The sequence below is a fragment of the Malaclemys terrapin genome, chromosome 3 (genome assembly GCF_027887155.1).
Source record: "Malaclemys terrapin pileata isolate rMalTer1 chromosome 3, rMalTer1.hap1, whole genome shotgun sequence".
In the NCBI taxonomy this organism is placed as follows: Eukaryota; Metazoa; Chordata; order Testudines; family Emydidae; genus Malaclemys; species Malaclemys terrapin.
In genome coordinates this window covers 120,988,530-121,003,792 of record NC_071507.1, presented here as the reverse complement: position 1 = coordinate 121,003,792, position 15,263 = coordinate 120,988,530, and the positions used below count along the sequence as shown (strand labels likewise).

The window sequence follows — 15,263 nt, the reverse complement described above, 5'->3', positions numbered from 1 at the left end:
ATACAGCAGTGCATATTTGAGGGAAGAGGACGGAAATTACAAGTTTATGAGCTCTTGGTCCTGTGTTGATCTAGGAACATGTTTCCTACATATATGTGCTTTTTTCAGACATACTGGGTCATTCATTGAGGTGTTTAAGGATAGTATGGGAATTTGTCCATTTCAACCCAACTATACTGTCTAGCACAGAGGATTTGGGGCCAGTTAATAGTCATAATTAAAATGTATATTAATTCTTTGTGTTAGGTTTTCTTCTCTGTAAGAGAGTTTGATGCAACAGCTCCCGTGCTATAGGACTCTTGTAACCTTTATATCATCAGCTGTAAAGTTTATCTAATATAGGTGCTTTCTATAACTAAGATTCCAACAAGTCTTAAATGTCCCCTTTGATCTGTTCTTGATGACATGAATGTCCTTAGGAGTTAAGACCCTCAAACTATGTGGCCACTGAAGCCCAAAGCCAAGGACCCTTCTGAATTTTACAACTCCATAAGTGTCAAGGGTGAAATCAGTTTTTAATTAAAATGTTTCTAACCTATTCCAGTGTCACAATCATCCCCGAAATGCAACCTCCTCGTCTGGATTGAAAATTTGCAGTGATTTTTTCCCCCGGAAAAACAATAGGCTATCAAAAGTCAAGTTGTGCATGGTACCTGTTAAACCCAGGGTTGTAAGGATCCTGGACTTGAATTTATGAGTAGGGGACTGCCTCCTGGGCTGATGGTGCTATGGTCATCACAAGTTCCATCTGGTTGCTGGTCACTAATCAGTAGCTGAGCTTGTTTCACTACTGAGTAGTCAGTGTGAGCTCCTGTTACAAAGAGGGGGGTGGCTCATCATCATGAGGCTATACTGCATTTCATCCCAGTGCCCAACACTGACTTCCACTGTGCCTTTGGCCAAGTCATTGAACCTTTTCTTCCTTCCAAGAAAAGAAGAGATGAGACAAAGAAAAGAGGAGATTAAAAATAGATTACAAATGAGTGGGGGAAATGGGAGGTATTGAAATGGAGTAAATAGGCTTGATGTGGAAGGAGAAGAGAATAAGGAAATGGCAGCGAGAATAAGCAATGAAAGACATACACATTTTAGGTTAGTGAATCTTTTCATTTATTTATATCTATTTTAGGATTTTCCTGGCAGATACCTTGTATCTCTGATATTGGGAGATAGTAGTTAGATACTTATTTTGTGCCTATAGTATGTGTTGTATTAATATTACAGACTACAATGGATTCTATTGTTCAATGATTGAAAATGAAGGGGAAAATATAGTTCACCATTATGCTGCACACAAAAGCCTTCAAGGTCTCGGGATTTAGCAGAAGCCCTACCCCTGGCTAATTTACCTAGAATTGGAAAAATTTTAAATGTTGCTAACAATGCTCAGACCCGCGTATAATCAGCAGAGCTCTACTTCTCCTTCTTCCCCTAATGTCATCCTATGCTATATAAAATAAATCAGATCCATTTGGAACAGAGAGAAGGGGGGAAAGAAGCAATTTGCTGAGTCTATGTATGGTCCTAGGCACAGTGCTGTCAAATGCGTCAGCTGAGGTTGGGAATTTTGCAGAATCACTCCAAAATATTAAGGCCATGTCTATTTCATTATGAAAAATCTTTTCAGCTTCATGACAGGTTTCAGAGTAGCAGCCGTGTTAGTCTGTATCCGCAAAAAGAACAGGAGTACTTGTGGCACCTTAGAGACTAACAAATTTATTAGAGCATAAGCTTTTGTGGACTACAGCCCACTTCTTCAGCTTCATGATTCTTAAAATTAATGGATTATAAAATGTCCCTATGCACCTCAGTGGATAATTTAAAAAATCATCAGTGTCTTAAACTTAGTTAACTAATGCTAATTGTGATTATTTCATAAGATGGACACTGCACATACAAAGCAAAAAGTTTGTGTTTTGCTGCTATTTTAATTCTTTTCCCAATATCTGTTTCATTTTCCTCTTTAGCAAAGGCATGTGCACTCCATGTACAATCAAGACATCTAATATGGCTTTGCCAGCATTATAGTCACAGGATATTTTAAAAAGAAAAGAAAAGGCTCAAAGTACAGGTCCTGCTGTGCAACAAAGTAATCAGATTCCTTCATAGCAACAAGCTGATGAGCTTCAGCAATCTAAGGAATAAGAAATAACCATTCCAGTAGCTAAACCGTGAAATGCAACAGTGCTTATTGAGCAACAATCTCATCTGTTCATTCTTTTGGTCTATTATTTAAATAATAAATAGAAGGGAGCTTATTTTACAAAAAAAAAAAAACAAAAAAAACAATAAAGCCCCCTCATTTCAGTTTTCTTAATTTTGCAAGACAATGGCTGACATTAAAATTTCTAGTGTCCTGGAGCATCACCATAGCCTTGGCAATTTATAAAATTCCTTAGTTTCATCTAATAATTTAAACCTCTCCTCCCCCATATTTTGAGGTGAAATTTATTTCACGGTTACCCTTTATACCATATTTATTTAACTGATCATTTGATTTTCTTCAGTCTCTGCCACAACACTCAATTTACAAAAGCATTTGCATCAATATAGGATGTAGAGTCCATATCATAATCTTCCAGTTTCCAGTGCAATGTTTCAAAAGTGGGCCGTTCTTTGGGCTCCGCATTCCAGCACTCCAGCATAATGTTATAGAGCTTATCTGGGCAGTTAGCTGGTTGAGGGATTCTGTATCCTTTATCCAGCTTCTGGATTACTTGGTAGCCCATCATACCTGAAATACATTTAAAAAAAAAAAAGAAGAAGAAGAAGAAAGAGGAAATTATCAGAAAGTGGCTCAATTTTTGCATGCATGACTTTGCATGCACATATCTCCTGTGCATGCAAAATTATAATGTCTACATACACAAAACCCAAACTGGGTGTAAAAATGGGTGTGTATGTGCACATACAAGGACAGAGCACAAGACTAGCTCATGCAAGTGATTTGTGAGCATAAAAATGAACATGCACAAATGGAGGGCCACATGTGAATCTCTTTTAAGACCAATTTTCAATAGTTCTATGAATCCGTTTATTATTTTGCAGATGTTTACCTGTGTATCAGTTTTGCTCATTAAAATGTGTTTATTCCCAAAATGGCCAAAGTGTGGCTGAGTGACTAGCATATGGCCTATTGCCATCCTTTCCTTTAATATACAGATACAGCCCATGGAAACTACAACTCCCAGCATGCTAAGCTGCTTGGATTAAACACACTACAAATCAGAACCTATTGTCAATATGGACTGCAGCTCTGAATTATAGTAAGGGTGGCTGCATATTACTCCTTTTGCAAATTAAATGCAGCACTTGGGCTCCTGGCCGTTACCAAATATGGCTGCAGGATACGGGGGGAAATAGGTGTCCCTGGTTTGATTCCTTCCTGACTTATTGCTCAGTGGGAATTTATAACATTCACACCACACCTTTCTAAAATTGCTACAAGGACCCCAGCTAAGCAATTAAAATAGTCACAAAGTGATTCCAGTGAGAAACCTCGTTATAAAAGTTCTCATTTCAGAGCATGTGTTTGTTGTGTTGACACTCCTTGTTCAGTGTTGTAATGTTTGGTTACTGAGACCAAGTAGTAGAACTGTTTGAAGTGTTGGTGTCACGAGTAGCCGTTGGCTCTGAAGTTTTGACAGAGAAAGCTTAACCAGCAGCTGTAAGAGGAAATGGAAAAAGAGTATGTGTGTAGAATAGATGTAAGCACCTTTGACCTGTGATGCGTGGACTCAAGATCTAAGCCACTGGGTAAAGGGATTAGAAAAGCCACTGAGACCTACTGCATCTGGAACATTGCCTAGCCCTTCCATAAGCAATCAGAGCATCTACTGGTTGTCATAATGACCTTTTCTCTCGACTGGCTACTGAGGACATGGTCCTGAAAATGACATTAAGGAAGCAAACAATTATGGCACAGGGCCTTACATTTTCAGATGTGAAGGTTCACATAGGCTATGCCCTAGATAAGCACAGACCAGAGTGTGCTTTTATAAAGCAAAGACGATGGGCCTTATTTTGCTTTATATTTTCAGCAAGGGGAGTCTTTTCCTTGCTACTTGTTCCACAGCATGAAACCCATCTGTGATGGTGTGTCCACTCCTCCCAAGGGCTGAAGGGTAAAATAGGCCAATGAACCTATAGGCTGCACCTGGAGGAAAGCGCTAAGGAATAATTGGCTGATGAAGCCCAGCTGGGGGCAGAGGTACGCCAGGATTATAAAGCCAGGAGGCTGGTAACAGAAAAAGGCTGTAAGAAGGTAGTCTATAGTCACTCCCTGGGAGAAGGTCGGTGTGGTTGGGGCTACAGAGGCAGGTAACTTACAGTTACTCCATCAGAGGAGGGAGTTTGGGTTGGCTAACCCAGAGGAATGGGAAGAGACAGAAGTTACAGAAGAGGCTCAGGAAAAGGCAGCAAGGAATAGGAGTGCAGACCTTGGCTGCTGACTAGAGAACCCCTGAGCTGGAACCTGGAGTAGAGGGCGGTCCCAAGTTCCCCTACCAGCTTCTGAGGAAATGGCACCTGGGCCAGCGAATGGGAAGATTGCCTGAGACTGCTGGCAATGAGATTTTGACCTATCCCCAAAAGGGGAACCACATAGTGGCCTGGCTGGAGATCTGAGTTATGAAAAAGGAGGCTGTAGCTCCTGGGAGAAGAAAGGGGCCACAGAGAGAGAAAGAGACAGAGTGATGGAGTGAGACCGCTGGAAGGGAGGTCAGCCTGACAGATAGTGCCGGCTCCAGGGTTTTGGTCACCCCAAGCAGCCAAAAAAAAAAAAAAAAGCCGCGAACGTGATCTGTGGCGGCAATTCGGCGGGAGGTCCTTCGCTCCGAGCGGGAGTGAGGGACCGTCCGCCGAATAGCTAGACGTGCCGCCCCTCTCCAGAGCGGCCGCCCCAAGCACCTGCTTGCCAGGCTGGTGCCTGGAGCCGGCCCTGCTGACAGAGCAAATCCCCAGAACCACCAGAAGGCATTGCAGCCCAGCAGTGAGTAAAGCCTCCCATCACACCATCAAAAAACTAAAACTGAATTTGAAATGCTCCATGCACAGGGAGTGGCAGTCTGGGATCATCTGAAATGGAAGTCTTGGTGATTGAAGCAGAGAACAAAAGGCTGTGTAGGTATAGGCTGGGGGAGGGAAGGGGGAGATAAATTGGAAGTTCCCCTTCCTTGTCCCCTCCTCTGTCTCTTGCCCTCCTCTATGTTCTCCTCACCAAACAACAAATTAAAATAACAAACTATCATTTTAGTGACACCTTGTGCTAGGGTGACCAGATGTCCCATTTTTAAAGGGACAGTCCCGTATTTAAGCCCTCCTGCGGGTGTCCTGACTTTTTCTTGAAAACAGGCAAATTGTCTTGTATCTTCCTCTTCTCCCCCCCCCCCATGAGTACTTGTGGGTCCTGCTGCTGGCCGGATCCCTGCTCACCAGCCGCTCACCCACCAATGGTGAGTGGGGGGTGGGGGCCAGTGGCCGACAATGGGGGTTGATGCACAAGGTTGGTGGTGGGGGCGAAGGTGTAGTAAGCAGGGCTGGCTTCTCCCCTTGCTGGTCCGTCAGTGCAGCCCCTGCTTCATGCCAGGTCTCGGCCAGTGGGGCTCCACCCCTGTCCCATTTCCGGCCAGTGGGATGCAGCTCCCATCCCTTCCCTCCTGCACAGTGCCAAACACCTGCTGCTGGTCACATTCTGGTGTGAACCCTAGCAGAAGTCTGGGGACGGGGGCCATGTGACCATGCGTGCCCCCCACACTCATTGCCTCGGAAAGACCAGGTACCAGGAGAGGCGGGTCCATCCCGGGGCCCCAGCCAGGCATGGAGGGCGGAGAGTGCTGGGCAGGGAGGGGAGGATTGGTCGGTCTCACACACACACACACACACACCATGTGAGAGAGGTGTGCAGGAGTGTGTGTGAGTGTGTGTGTGTGTGTGTGTGTGTGTGTGTGACCTCTCCCCATGTGACCCCTAACGCCTTAAAGATAAGAAGGTAAATAAAAAGAGTCCAATTACACAATATTTCTTTTTAACAGGGGCTCAGTCAACTTGATGTTAATGTGAACCTGACTGATTGCCGTTGAACTCACTTGAATATGAGTAATTTTACCAGGTGTCCCGTATTTAGCATAGGGAAATATGGTCACACTACCTTGTGCTAATAATAGTCACTTTTCCCTGATAGCTACCCATACCACTGGAGACATATTCTGCTCTGATATTGTTAAATCCATTCTTGGCTAGTGCTCTTTTTGCCCAAATCCAGTCTATGCTTCTCTTTATGTGGGTTCCCCCCTGCAGAAGTCCAGAATTGGGAAAAATAACAAAAACCCTCTTCTTCTCTTCATGCATTTTCTCCTTGCTGAGCCTATGCAGCATCTCACACTGGAATCTCTCCTTCCATGTGATACCTTCATAAAGATGGTCAAACACAAGTCCACAAAAGCCTCTCCCATTGTACCTTCCAGCAGTGGACTTGATTGGTCTGGTGTCCCAGACGAATAGCCAACAAGCTAAGCTATTGAACCACCGATTGGTACCAACTAATCAAGTCTTAAATAGCTGGAAACTACAGGTTTTGGAGAACTTTCAGGAGGACTGGGACATCCAGCAGCTCGGAATGAAGGTCACCTGCGATGTTTTATTCCATATTTAGATTTTCAACCCTTAAATAAGCTTCCAATTCAATAAAGAAAAAAATTAAAAATAATCAAGAAGTGTATCTAAATATTACTTTGAAATAAAATACTTACCAGAATAAGGCATCTTCCCATAGGTGATTATTTCAAAAAGAAGTATTCCAAATGACCACACATCAGACTTAATGCTGAATTTATTGCAGCGGATCGCTTCAGGGGCTGTCCATTTCACAGGGAGTTTCGTTTCATGTTTAGCTTCATATACATTTTCATTTTCTAACTATTACATACAAAACAAACCCAAGTTAGGATCTGATTCAGCAAAAGCACTTAAGCAGATGCTTAACTCAGCCCTGTTCAGTCAAGCACTTGAACTCAGTTGGACTAAAGTATGTGCTTACGTCTTTGTTGAACTGGGATCTTATAGATGAGAAACATCTTTGTTCAACAGAAGCTTTTCTAAGGCACTTGTAACTTCAAGTGAGTACCCAGTATTGGAATGGCTTGTGCTTAATTATGGCCTGCTATTGTGAATTCTGAATCCGGCATGAAAGGATTCCATAAGTCTGCCAGAAATCGCAGCACAAGCATCATATTGGCACTAGAGACTGCATGGTCAGACTGGCTTCGGGTCTGATCTTCTATAAATAGAGGAGGCAATAGCAAGCACTAATGCATTTAGAAACCTCTGTTTTGTGATTTACTGATGGCATTGAAGGGCTATTGACTTTGCTAATTACCACTTCACCAGTTTTCAAGCACTGAAAGACAGACCCAAACTGATTTTAAATTAATATATTAGTTCAATGGATCTATAAAAAAATACATGGAGAAATATTTTTAGTAATGGAAGTTCTCTGGGGTTAATCCTTTACTTTCCACAGACCCACATCTACAGAGTTTTATTGCATGGACATCCAACCTTTGGGAACATTTTAGGATGTTTCCAATGTTTAAATGGAATCTAGGGCATATCATCCATATCTTAGCCTCTGTCAGGTTTTTTAACATGCAAACTTATATACAGATTATGCAGATTTTAAATAATATTGTGAGTAATCTCAAAAATTGGATATGTTCTTGCCTTGCTATTATGTCCTACACTTCTTCATAAGATTATGTCTAGCAGTTAGCATCACAGACTTAGGCCCAGACCCTCAAAGATATTTAAGCACTTAGATACCTTGAGGATCAGGGCCTTCATTCTCATCTGTATAAACAAACTATGGTTTCAGTATGTTAATGTATATGTTTACTATGCTTCACTTCCTCTTAGAGTATAGAGGACTTTGTGCAGGCCCTCCTACACAAGTATTAGTACGGAAACTGAATCCACAATCCCTTGGCCTACTAATAAGAGTATTTCCAAATGAACACCATTGGGAATATATTATATGGTGACTAGTTTAGAAATGTTCAAGTTTAACAAGAAATTTCAGTAACTGTTGATTTCTCTCTCCACCTAAACACATACAGAAGAAAAATCCTTTATTAATACTCAAAATTCACATGTTCAGTTTAAAAAGAAATATATCTCAGGCTAAAAATATTCACAGTAGAGTCAAAAATGAGGAGGAGTACTTTCAGTGTCAGCTCAACATTTTATACTACAATAAGGGCATAATACCAAATCTATTATGAATCTCAACTTCTAGAACCATTGCATTTGGTATGAAAACCAATTGGCAACAAAAGTTCTTTTATCCTTCCCAGAGCAAAAATATAAATAAATTAAAATAAAAACAAAAACAAAAACAAAGCTTTGGATATTTTCAGCTACTTATTGAAATTCATAAAATCCCCTTTTAAACTGCAAAGCCATTTGTTTATTAATTTAACTCCCAGTGGCATCATGTTCAGTATGCCATAGTATACAATTTACTGAAACAGTAGAGAAAAACCTGATCTCAATGAGGAACTAAGAACTCAGAGAGTAGCATGTTTGAACTGCTGAGCCTGCACGTGGGAATGAGAGGGAGAAGGGACGTCTAGAGAGGCCTTGCTCTTTAGTGATGGCTACCTGCATTGCCGGGCCCTGCATCAGATGTCTGGGGAGAGAGGAGGGAAACAGCTGCCAATGGGCTGCTACTCCCCCCACCCAAGCAGGTAGATGAGGTATGGGAAGAATATTGATTCCATTTCTTTCCATTCCCCCCTCCCCGGCCCCTGAACCAGCCACTATCCATTCAAAGGAAGAAGTAAGCTGTCAGCAAAAAAAGGCTAGCTAGCATACATAGGCACCAATTCCATGGGTGCTCACGCACTGGAGCACCACAAAAATTAGCGGGTGCTTAGCACCCACTGGCTGCCAAGCTCTCCCTCCTCCCCCCAGTGTCTCCCGTCCACCGGCAGTCCCACCAATCAACTCCTTCCCCTCCCTCCCAGCACCTTCCAGCTGCCGTGATCAGCCATTCTGCATCATGCAGGAGGCGCTGGGAGGGAGGGGGAAGAATGGGGACAGGACATGCTCAGGGAAGGGTGTGGAAAGAGATGGGAAGGGGGTGAGGTGGGAGCAGGAAGAGGTGGGGCATTGGGGGAAGGGGTGGAGTGGGGGCGGGGCCATGGGTGGAGCAGGGGCAGAGGCTTGGGGGAAGGGGTGCAGTGGGGTCAGGGCTGGGGGCAGAGCAGGGGTGGGAAGAGGCAGGGTAGGGTGGGAGCTTAGGGGAAGGGGTGGGGGCAGGGGTGGGACAGGGCCTGGGGCTAAGTGGGGGGGTGGAGCACCCCCTGGGACTAAGTGGGGGTGGAGCACCCCCTCATTTCTCCTCAGCAAGAGGGAAGCAGGAAATGGATTGTGACTTTCAGGATCCAGCACTGAAAATTACAATTACAATCCAGTCCTAAATTAACATATCATTTTGTAGGGTATATTTACATTGCAAAAAAGGTGTGTTCTTAACTCAGGTTAGCTATCCCAGCCATGTTAACTAACTCAGGTTAAATCAGCAGTGAAGACATGGCAATTCCGCTTTGGCAATTTGAGTTAAAGCCTATAGGAGATCTTGGTTGAACTCAATCTGCTAACCAGAGCAAACAGACAAGATGCCTTGTCTTCACTGCTATGTTAATAGGAGTTAGCTAAACTGAGTTCAGAACACATCCTTTTGTTTGCAATGTCGACACATCCTTAATTTTCTGAACCATTTTTTGCACAGCTGGAGTTCATGCTAATTCTCATACATAAATAACAAAAAAAATCCAAACTCATCCAAACCCACCTTAAAAACTCTTGCAAGTCCAAAATCTGCCACTTTGTAAACATTGTGTTCACCCACAAGGACATTCCTGGCCGCCAAATCCCGGTGGATATAGTTCTGGGATTCCAGGTAAGCCATACCTGAGGCAACCTGAGCTGCCATGTCTATTTGTTCAGGCAGATGGACTTGTGAACCTGCATCATCTGTATCGAAGAAAAAAGGTGGGATTATTGTCAATATTTACAGTGTCTCTGTGAGTTCTCAAGTTATTGAAATGTGTCAGCTGTTGGGAAAGAATGGCCCACGTCTCCACTGTAAACCAAGAACATCAAGCTATGGAATAAAGTAGGAGTCCTAAAGAACGGTAAAGGTTAAGCAATTGTCTGTAAAGGTGTGAAGTTAGTTAGTTTCCCCTTGAAAAACAACCCCCATTCAGCATCCAGACGGAGCTCATTTAAAAGAGCTAATGACTAATGCAGCAGTGGATCTGAGGGTATATCTCAGATGGTTCAGGCACCTCCCAACAAAGTGGCACCTACCTCTTTGTGGCAGTGTAGGTATTTGTCTTTCCAAGAGGCAAATCGCCCATCTTAAAATGTGGTTAACAGTTAATATTTGTATTCATTTTTGGCAACCAAAGATTAATGGAGGGTGAGGCAGGGCCACACATGAGAACTAGTGTCCCCAGACAAGTCTAACATAAAAATTGACCGGCTACTGTCAAGTGTAAAAGCTTCATTTTATCTTTAGAATCCACCTGAGTGGTTCTTACTGTTAGCTATGTTGCCTCAGTGATAAGGTTCCTTGAGTTGTCCTTAAACTAGGTCTTCTTTCATAGAATCTCCTGAAACAATATCTGTGCCATTTGTTAAGATCAACAGCTTCCTGAAATACTAATTTAGCTCAGTCAGAGATGGTGCTCAAACAAAGTGTTAAAAGACCCCTGAACAGAGCAGGCCGGCTCAATACATTAGGGAAATACATTGGCCTGAGTAACTTGAGACCGTAAATGGCAAGGCAGGTACCAAAAGATGTCACTGATGAGTTACAAATTACAACTCAGATTCAGGCCTTTTGTGGCATATTAGGCCAGATTAACTGCTGCTGGGGGAGAGATGAATTTAGACACTTCTGCACTCAGGGTGATTAACCCTGAAGGAGTGACCAACTCCTTGCTATATACAGTCATCACTCTTATGAGTGACATTTGAACCCAGGACCCACAGCATCAGAAGGATACGCACAAGTGCTTTACTGTAATAGGAAACATATCTGCATAGCATTTCACTTCTCCAAAAACTTTCCAAATTTGAATAGTCCAATGAGATACTGCTATCCCAGTCATGTTTGGTGCTCTCTTTATATTAGGAATGTGGATTATCCTTCCTAGCTGCCTTGGCATTAAAGACAAAAAAATATCAGCTGCAGTTGGCAGTCTGCTGCGGCTAATGATGTCCCACTGATTCATAGTGACAGTGGATAGCACTGCCTTGAATCACTTTCTTCACTCCTGGCAGTTCATCTGCCTGAATATAGAGCACCTTGCAGCCGTGCTTTAGGAAGAGTGTTCCGCAGTATGGTGTGCCACTGTACTCCACAATCTCTAAACCTTGAATTTCCTGCTGAAAGGCTGAATTTTAATGATTAAATTAGCCCTGCCTACTTCCTCTTTGAGGCTAAACTGATTGTCATGATAATCCAACACTGAGATTATTTCCTTCTATTATTGAATCAGAAACTCTTCTCCTCCCCCACACCCGTGTTTAACAGCAGCCATGACCTTTAAAACAGAGAGAAAAATCAAGCTACATGACAATTTACAGCTTAATGATACAACATCATGAAAATCTGTCAGCAGGTTGTAGAACCATATAACGCAGTGCAGTTCTGCATTTGTGGATACCAACAGACACTAACTCTTATTGTTCAGTCTGTTGGACAAGAAAATAGATCCATGAATGGAGCGTGTTGCAGTTCAGGAGCACACGATACCTAAAGTGGAGTGACTAGGAGGATGCATGTGTTTTGGAATTATTCTATGCTCTTCGGAGAGTCACAATTCCCTTCCTCATCACTTCCAGCTACACAGTGCCCCATACTCATCGCTGATTGTAAATGTATAACCCAGCCTTTGTTGATTTAGGTTTGTTATCAAGTACTTTTGAAAAAAATCATGATATTCATGCAAGACAATGCATTCAAACTACAGGCACTGGCAAATAAATTTACAAAATCTACCCATGACTTATTCTCTACCCTGTAAGGAAAATTTGACAGCTCCTCCTGTACCTTGTTACTAACAATTTTAGACAAAACCATCTTTTATAAAGAATTTACTACAGAAATGAAATATTGAAGAAAGCTCAGGGATGCAACGTGATCTCACCAATCAGTCACAATGTCTTATTCAATAGACAAAAGATAGGAGAGGTTCTCACTGACAGACATATTACCAGTGTGAAATTCAACATTAAATATTTCCCCCATTTGAGACTGCAGGATTTGGTAAATCCTCGCCAAATATCAAGATTGCAACAACAGGGTCACTGCACATCACAACTTATACAAATATTAATACATTTAAGACAATTTAATTTATATCTGTAATATGAAAATATTGCTCTGTTGTGTTCCATTAATGTGCCTGGTGACAGCTCAATTAATAATAAATAATAATAAATAATACTTTAAATGTATCCAGCAGTGTTCATCAGGAAAGATCCTGAAGCACTTTAATAAACTATACATTAGGATTGCTTGCCCATCACTATAATACAGCCCCCTTCATGGTAAAACCTGACAGACCACTGTGCAGGAAACACTGCACAAAATGTTTGTTTTAAACCCCTCCCCACCCCCCAAAGAAAATGAAGAATACATTTTGAGGAGGGAGAATTTAGCCAGGGACAATGTGATCGCCTGATTTGCACTGTGCTGCATCATGCCATATTTACAACAGTATGTGGCCAGACTCAGTAACACACTGGAAATTACTATTTTTCTTGGCTATCAATGAACCTCTACCATTGTAGTCAACATCACTTCTTAAATGGTCAGGAATAGTGGGCAGAACTCTCTCCTGCACAGGTTATTCCCAGATAGAGGCATGTAAATTCCATGAGTTTCAACCCAGTTTCCTCACTATTTTTCCATCAAGGATGGTGAGGTTTCACCTGCAAATACCTGCATAGGAGACTAGGGCTGGGCTTTCACTTATTACACTTGCTTATCTCAGGTCAATGAACTGAAGGCATAGGTAAGGCTGTGAGTCTGTCACAGAGGTCACGGATTCCATGACTTTCCAGGACCTGTGTGACTTCTGCAGCCAGCAGATGCAACTGACCCCAGGGCTGCCTGAGAAGCTCAGGCAGCTTGGGACCAGCTGCAACAGCCCCCCTCCCCCAACAACATCAGTCCTGGGCCACCCTCCATCAGCAGCGGCTGCCGTGGTTCCGGGCCCCCTGCCAGCAACATCGGTGACAGTCACAGGCCAGCGGGGCTGTCCCCCGCTAGCAGCAGCGACTGCAGTCCTGGGACAACAGGGCTGGCCCCTGCCAGCAGCGGCAGTCCTGTGCTGCCCTCCCCAGCACCAGTGGACACACCAGCGGGTGCCCCGGAGACATACCCCCCCAGCACCAGTGGGTGCCCCGGAGATACACACCCCCAGCACCAGCGGATGCCCAGAGCCCCCCTCCAGAGCAGCAGCTGTGTCCCCGGATCCCCCAGAACACCAAAAATTTTGTCACCGGGAAATAGCACAAGTCATGGACAGGTCACGGGGCCGTGAATTTTTATTTATTGCCCGTGACCTATCCATGACTAAATCTTAGCCTTAGGCATAGGACATCAACACAAAGCCCCAGGGTCACTATAAAGTGAATAAGACTCTAATGTAAATTCTGTCTCCACCCTCCCCAATTACTTTTAGGTTGTTTGGCAAGTCAATGGTTTCTAAACCCTTTTTGCCCCCTAATCCTAATAAATATTACAGCCTTCATATTAAATCAGAGCACTGCACTCTTCCCCTTTATTTAGCGCATTTACTAAACTGCAAACTACAGTACTATCTGAAATTAGTTTTTAGTCTTTTGCTTACTTTGGAGGTATTCTAGCAGACTTCCATGTCTCATCAGCTCAGTAATAATATAAATTGGATCCTCTAAAGTGCAAACCGCATAGAGCTGAATAAGCTTTGGATGTCTAAGGTTCTTCATTATTTGTGCCTCCCTCAGGAAGTCCTTTGGATCCATTGAACCTGAGGCAAGAACAGAGAAAAAAAAATCAGCTGATGTTAAAGGTCCAGCCACCAGGTGGGAATCACTAAGATTATCTTCTGTCTCTTTGTAAAGCACATCAGCACCACAAACCTTCAGAGTAACCAGAGAAATGAATCAGTGCAGCTGAAAAAAACAACTAGTAAGTGAAACATGTCAATTGCCTGGGGGCACAGAACTCACGTGAACCCCCTGTAACATTTCACAAACCCCAGTTTGGGAACCACCGCTCGAGGGATAACCATGTACAGCTTAGATTTTATTATATATATAGATATCTCCCTCTGGAATAAGTATAAATAGTGTCTATTGTTGGTTTGTCTATATATACTCCTTATGTTTTCTTTTAAGACTTACTTTTTATTTAGAAATAATAACAAACCTTGCTGTAGGGGCAGCTTTATGACCCGCGGGGCCCGATTCCAATACCCGGTGGCAGTCCGGGGCTTCAGCGGCACTTCGTGGCAGGGGGTCCGCTCCGGGTCTTCTGCAACACCAAAGGACCCCCCCCCCGCCGCCGAAATCCTGCTGAAGACCCCCAAAGCAGGGCCCTCTTAGGTGCGGGGCCCGATTCCGGGGAATCAGGTGAATCGGCTTAAAGCCGGCCCTGGCTTGGTGTTTGATCCCCACAACCTTCTAACTGTTGCATTATAGTTAATCATAATAAGCAGATAGGAATTTAGCCAAAACCAATCTGTCTTCATTAATATACTAACCTGAGATATCTACCATAGCAGGATCAGCGAGATTGCCTGAGGTAGAAGTTGAGAAGTCTGTCACAGGGACTAGTCCCTAAGGGGGTCAGGCACCCAGCATACCTGTAACAGGCTCCACTAAGGAGAATGAGTCAACTCAGATCCACCTATGGGCCTAAGTAATTGGGTGACAAGGTGGGCGAGATAATATCCTTTATTGGACTGGCTTTCGTTGGAGAAAGAGACAAGCTTTAGAACTACACAAAGCTCTTCTTCAGGTCTGAGAAAGGTACTCAGAGTGTTACAGCTAAATACAAGGTGGAACAGATAGTTTAGCATAAGTCGTTAGAACATATTCTAAGGGACCATTCAAGGTGAAGTGGCCTGTTAGCACCCCTGTAGTGATAGGACAGAAAGGGGGGTAAATTGGTTACAGGTTGTTGTAATAAGCCATAAATCCAGTGT

At 43.2% G+C, this 15,263-nt stretch overlaps 1 protein-coding gene across 1 annotated transcript in view; it reads right to left on the bottom strand.

Annotated features, from left to right (window-relative positions):
• Positions 1-1,696: 1,696 nt before the first annotated feature.
• The window catches only part of FRK (fyn related Src family tyrosine kinase), a 64,386-nt gene continuing 50,819 nt past the window's right edge, over positions 1,697-15,263 (bottom strand). The window contains exons 5-8 of the mRNA XM_054023750.1: positions 13,926-14,084; positions 9,851-10,032; positions 6,750-6,915; positions 1,697-2,734 (exon numbers count right to left, since the gene is read on the bottom strand). Coding sequence (XP_053879725.1) covers positions 2,523-2,734; positions 6,750-6,915; positions 9,851-10,032; positions 13,926-14,084 — 719 coding nt within the window. The 3' untranslated portion in view covers positions 1,697-2,522. The remainder of the gene's footprint in view (positions 2,735-6,749; positions 6,916-9,850; positions 10,033-13,925; positions 14,085-15,263) is intronic.